Below are 5468 nucleotides of genomic sequence, written 5' to 3'. Positions count from 1 at the left end.
ACTTCGCTAGATTTTTAGTGTCAGAAGTGAAAAGAAAGAATTCAAAAATCTTTTCTGTACAAAACAGAAATCTGTCAAATTTCATCCATAGAGACAAAACCTCATCAATATTTTTATGAAAACCGATCTCTGTGGATAAAATCGTCTCCGTTCGGCCAGTCAACAAAATTCGTGTTTAATGTTACTTGGAATAAACCTTCAAGTCACAACTTGAAGTCAATGAACGTCAACACAAGGTATGGTCGAATGTCATCTCTCATGAGAGGTGAGTTTGCTTATATGAAATCGCTATGACCATACCTGGTTTGTACATTCATTGCTTGAAGTAACTAAAAATTTTAGTCTAAAATTGCTAACATTTTTTGTTGAATTTCTCAGTAATTTAAAAAATATTCCGCTTTAGTGATGTTGGCTGTAATTAGTTAGCACACAAAATAGTCAAAGTGAACTGGGTACTGTCATTAGTGTCGCCAACTGAAGAGATCTATATTATAACAATCACCTCTGTTCCTGTACGTACAGTACAGTACGTAACGAGTCCGTCGTCATTTTAAAATTTTGTTGAAATTAAATATTTGATTGTCCATATTATATTTATCGATAAAGATGTTGCATGCAAGCACGTCTAAAGACGATGGTCAAATCTCAAAGGCAAAAAGATCAAAAACCGAAGATAATTGCCCTTGCTCTGGCAAATGTCTGACCAGTCGCTGTGTTTGCGTCAAAGCAAAACGTGACTGTGGCTCTACATGTAAATGTAAATCTAAGTGCAAAAATGTCTTCGGCCATCTGGAATATTTCTTCGGAGCAGATACGACGTGCGACATAAATCCTTGCTTTGAACAATGGCTTATGAAAAATGCTAAAAATGGTGTCGAAACCATCGACAGAAACGCGCTGCGTGACCAGATCACAAGTTCTGCGAAGTGAGTGCGGTTCATTGATAACCTAACCTACAATTCATAGCATCCCTAACTGCCGGGGTGCTTCGTCAACATTGATATAACTAAATCGACGAACGGTAATGAGAAATTTAATTGAATTTCCAGCTTTGCTGATTCGGCTTTGGCTGAAGAGTGGAAGGATGACGATGCTGAGGAAGATGACATTTCTAAGACGCAAGAACTGTTCCGAATCGTTTTCTCCCGATCATCCGATCTTTACTACTCATTTTGTGACAACGAATTATTAGAGGACGATAGCTACTGGCACTGTGACATTTGTAAGACGTGTAACAAGTGGCGGTTTTGGCATTGCGATAAATGCAACAAATGTAATGCGCATTTCTGTTCCGTATATGACAAATTGGGAGCAACAAATTGATTTCACTTGTGTTTTTTTCGCCTGCAGGTACTTACGGTCAAAGCCTACCGTGCGAACGATGCGGTCGATCATCTGCAGAATCCTCTGATGAGTCTGAATCGCCATTCTTTCCCTTCTTTTAAATGAACATGCGTGTTTGTTGTAGCGCTCGCAGCGGCGCTTTTTACTGTTGTTGCCTTGAAATGTCTTACCTACGAGATCAAATCGTAATTCTTCAAACATGTGTATATTACGGCTAGATGTCCGTTTTTAACCTTTGTGAAAAAATAAATATTTTTGAAATAGCCAATCGTGTGTCCTCGCTACTGCAACAAGCCAATGTCTCCGCAGCTGGATTAGATTGTGCTATGTGACGACTTGTGCAACGAAATCAAGAAAACTGTGGCCAACACTGAATTGACTCAAAGCGATGAACGATATCAATGCAATCCATCGAAGCTGTTTTGGTAAGTTTCAGCCTACATTTTCAGGAAATTGAAATCCGTGTACAAATGAAATCTCAACAAACGTTAGTTGACCTGTACTGTGGTCGTCGTTGTAGTTGGCTTAAGGGTTTACTAGACTGAAGAGCACTGCACACCTGTCCATTCTTAAGGAAATTTCTCACCTGAATTGTCACTTTGTTATAACGATTGCTTTCGTTTCGTGTAAAGAAACGGTTATTTTCACTCTAAAAACGTTGTGTTGAAGAAAACCTTGGAAAACCTTGCGGAAAATTAGGCAATTCCAACTCGAGTGATTTCCTTTCCTCCAAGCTTCAGATTCGCTCTAGCTTTGGTCGGTAAACAAGTAACTATTTCAATGCAAAATTACTAGGGTCCAGATACCATTCGAGGCCAGTAGAGCAAATGTGGAATGGGGAACGCTTGAAAGTTTCTGAAGAAACCGAAAGTTACAACACAAAGCTTGTCGAACCGTCCAACTTTTCTGAATTATTCCATTTACCATAACATCATGCAAAAACGGCTGTCCATTTTTTTCAAAAGTCTTAATTCACGCCCTAAGTGTGCCTAAAATTTGAATTTTAAGTGAACGTTTCAATGAAAAAGTGAACCGAAAAATACATTTCAACGCTTCCTTGTATGAAAATGATGCAACGTTAGAAAGACCTCCACACTTTCCATTTTAAATTTCGACCGCACTTACGGCGTGAGATTCACGTGAAAGGTTTGCCATCTATGAGAGGGTGCACATATGTTTTCTAGACATTAGTTAAGCGACTGTGGACGTGGACTGCTACACTTTATAATACTGTTTTAGACCAACACTTTTTCTTCATAAAATTAACATTAAATCACTTTATTGTTCCACATGGATCTTACAAAAGTTAGCTTAGTGTCTATGACTTTCCTCTAAAGCTTCAACTCGTTCGATAAGCAGCCTCTGCTCCTCAACAATTTCCTCTAACGCTTCATTGATTGGATCTATCTCTCTATCTATTTGTGCTGCAATAATAATTTGTAGCAAACTGCTTCTCACAATTTTTTCTTCTAACATTTCAAATGTTGGCGGACAATTAACAAGAATACGAAATTTCAGCAAATCAACGGCATTCTTATCGGTGTTGGCACCTTCGTTAATGCATGTGGTTTCGATCATATACAAAACGCGTAATTCTTCCAGATGATCGAACACATTGAATGCAACGTGCCGTATTGGGTTACCATCGAAATATATCCATTCGATCCGAGGATTTTCTATGAACAAATTCGGTTCAATAATTTGAAGTTGATTGCGACTGAAACTGAAATATCTCAAGCTTTGCAATCCTTTCAAACTTTCGCGTGTCAGTTCCAATGTACCTTTTCCGTTTATATCAATTGCAACTAGATTTGGAAAAAAGTTTTGAATATTGAACGGAGTAAAAGCTATGTTATCGTTGAGTATTAACGACTCCACGTCAGCGTCAACACGACCGTCTAAATGATTGTGTGATACATCTGATACGTTCTTTTCGCCAGGAGATGGATGAATTCTGGCGAGACAAGAATAAACGTTTCCAATGGTTCCAACAGATCTTAGTGCATAGTCACATTCCAAAAAAATGCCGTTAGATAAGCCCAACGCCAGTAAAATTATAAAAGATGTCTGACGAAACCTGTGCAACGGAAAATTATTAAAATTATTTCACTTGGGTCAATGTAATGGTAGACCTACATTTTTCACACAATTTAACCTGTCGAAGATGTTTGTTGCACAAGAAGATTTTTAAGTATAACTTGTCGTATCCCGTTATAGCCTAACTTATATACCACAATTTGTCGGTGATTTCTTATCGTGAATATTGAATTTTATCTCCGAAAACTCTGAACTTATGTAAACATGGACATTCAAGAAACAATAAGACATCCATTCTTCATGGTCAGTGCCGAACTGATATTTACGGATATTTACAAGTCTGCTGTGAAAACCTTATCGCTATTGTAATAACAAAAGACTTGGGTTTTATTTGTTGTACAGCATAAATGAAATGATTTTGTTTTCTTTTTTTACAAGACAGACTGTTCAAAAATTCTTCAAATTCTTCTCCTCCTTTTCGACAGTTTTTGCGCGTCCTCATTTTACCAATATTTTTTTTTTTGTATAATCTCTTCTGTAGAGATGGCGGGATTTGTGGACGTTCTCTGAATAAATATCAGGAATTCAATCCCTCGAGCCCGTTCAGTGTTCTTCCGCCATAACATGAGCTTTAAAAAAAAGCTTCAAGTCGATCCAGCCCAGCCAATACTCTCCCTAGCAACCAAACTACAATTATTAAGGTGGTAACTACGTTTATGAATCACTGCTACTTTGTTCGCTCGTGTTGTTGTTGTTGTTGTTTTTATGCCATGTTAAAAATCAGCGTTTCTCAAACTTATTTTCCCCCCTAAATCGATTTTTTGAGAGAGTTTGGATGCTAGGGAGAGTATTGGCCCAGCCCAACATTTTATTTGAATGTATTGAAAACAAAAACACCTTACGTCACTCTTAACCTGAATCCGTCACTTCTCTAAAAACTTCAAATTTAATCGAAGATATGACAATAAATCCATCACCCACATGCGCATCACGTAAACATTTTTCGTAATCTTTCAATCGCAGGAAGAAACTTGTTGCACGAAATTGATTAACATTGAATTGGAATTTCTTTTGATTAGAGTACGAGTGGCTCGTACTATATAACTGGAGATCTGTAAACGATTTTTATTAGAAGAGATTTCGTCCGTTCGTAGAGAAAACAGCTCATAATGTAAGGAGTGTAATTTGAAAGTACTTAATATCAAAAAAATAAATAATTTCGTTTTTGTACTCTAGGTATTTGAAAAACGTGTTAGTCCTTTGCGGTTTATCCTCAATGTTGGCAGTGTCCAGTGGTCTAATGTTGGAATGCAACTACAGCAGGAAAGTCCAAGACGATATAGGTTTAGTGTACACATGTGAAGCGAGAGTCGTTCCAGTTGGGGATCAACGATACGTGTTTAGCATATCTGAAAATTCAGTACATTTGGAAGGCTATGGTAACGACGATGTCGAAGCACTTGAGTATAATGCACCCATTGGCTTCACACCACGCAATGTGAGCTCATTTTTTCCGAATCTTCTATTAATTAAGGCAAATGGAATTCAGTCGGACAGTCTTACACGTGAGGACTTAACGGGATTCGCTCAATTACGTTCGTTAAGATTTTCTGACAACAACTTAAGAGAGATCGGCAACGATTTATTCATCGAGAATCCATTATTGACTCTGATTTTCTTAGACAACAATCAGATACGACATGTCGCTAACAATGTATTCGATCACTTAACTTTACTTCGTACCTTATATATGTTCAATAACGATTGCACCAACGAATTCGTCTACAATGAACCAGATAAGGTTCCAGATGTATTGTTCCAAATTTTACTTGAATGTCCACCAACATTTGAAATGATTGAGGAACGAATTGTGAATGGTGATCAACTGGGACTTGCGGTTCAGTCTCGAATCGACAGTGCGACCGCTACGTTACATGAGAAACTGGAAGCCGTAGTCGAACAACTTAGCTTATTAGAGGAGAGAATAGAATTACTGGAAACAAATAGTACAATACCGGTTAGCAATTAAGTGCTACTGTTAGAAACACAGACAAAATAAAGTTAATAAACGAGTCATTCATTGTAAA

The 5468-nt window shown here is 37.6% G+C and overlaps 3 protein-coding genes across 3 annotated transcripts; 2 read left to right on the top strand and 1 right to left on the bottom strand.

The window, feature by feature from the left end:
* Positions 1-342: 342 nt before the first annotated feature.
* LOC119069860 lies at positions 343-1605 on the top strand. Its single transcript, XM_037174036.1, has 3 exons — positions 343-926; positions 1050-1273; positions 1351-1605. Exons 1-3 carry the CDS (start codon positions 607-609, stop codon positions 1443-1445), a joined length of 639 nt encoding a protein of 212 aa, XP_037029931.1. The 5' UTR covers positions 343-606; the 3' UTR covers positions 1446-1605.
* Positions 1606-2601: 996 nt separating this feature from the next.
* On the bottom strand, positions 2602-3635 carry LOC119069855 (leucine-rich repeat-containing G-protein coupled receptor 5-like). The gene is made up of 2 exons (XM_037174029.1): positions 3481-3635; positions 2602-3421 (listed from the first exon to the last, which is right to left on the bottom strand). Coding segments are annotated over exons 1-2 (768 nt in total). The 5' UTR covers positions 3483-3635; the 3' UTR covers positions 2602-2655.
* Positions 3636-4433: 798 nt separating this feature from the next.
* Positions 4434-5468, top strand: LOC119069854. Its single transcript, XM_037174028.1, has 2 exons — positions 4434-4552; positions 4618-5468. Coding segments are annotated over exons 1-2 (795 nt in total). The 5' UTR covers positions 4434-4550; the 3' UTR covers positions 5411-5468.

This window comes from Bradysia coprophila (genome assembly GCF_014529535.1).
Source record: "Bradysia coprophila strain Holo2 chromosome X unlocalized genomic scaffold, BU_Bcop_v1 contig_39, whole genome shotgun sequence".
Lineage (NCBI taxonomy): Eukaryota > Metazoa > Arthropoda > Insecta > Diptera > Sciaridae > Bradysia > Bradysia coprophila.
Note: the sequence above shows the minus strand (reverse complement) of the source record. Positions and strands in the feature narration are given on the sequence as shown.

Bases quoted from the DNA above. Each gene is read 5' to 3' on its own strand.
- LOC119069860 (XM_037174036.1), top strand. From the start codon at position 607: ATGTTGCATGCAAGCACGTCTAAAGACGATGGTCAAATCTCAAAGGCA. The intron at 927-1,049 runs GTGAGTGCGGTT...TTGAATTTCCAG, and splicing joins CAGATCACAAGTTCTGCGAA to CTTTGCTGATTCGGCTTTGG. The intron at 1,274-1,350 runs GTAATGCGCATT...TTTCGCCTGCAG, and splicing joins TTGCGATAAATGCAACAAAT to GTACTTACGGTCAAAGCCTA.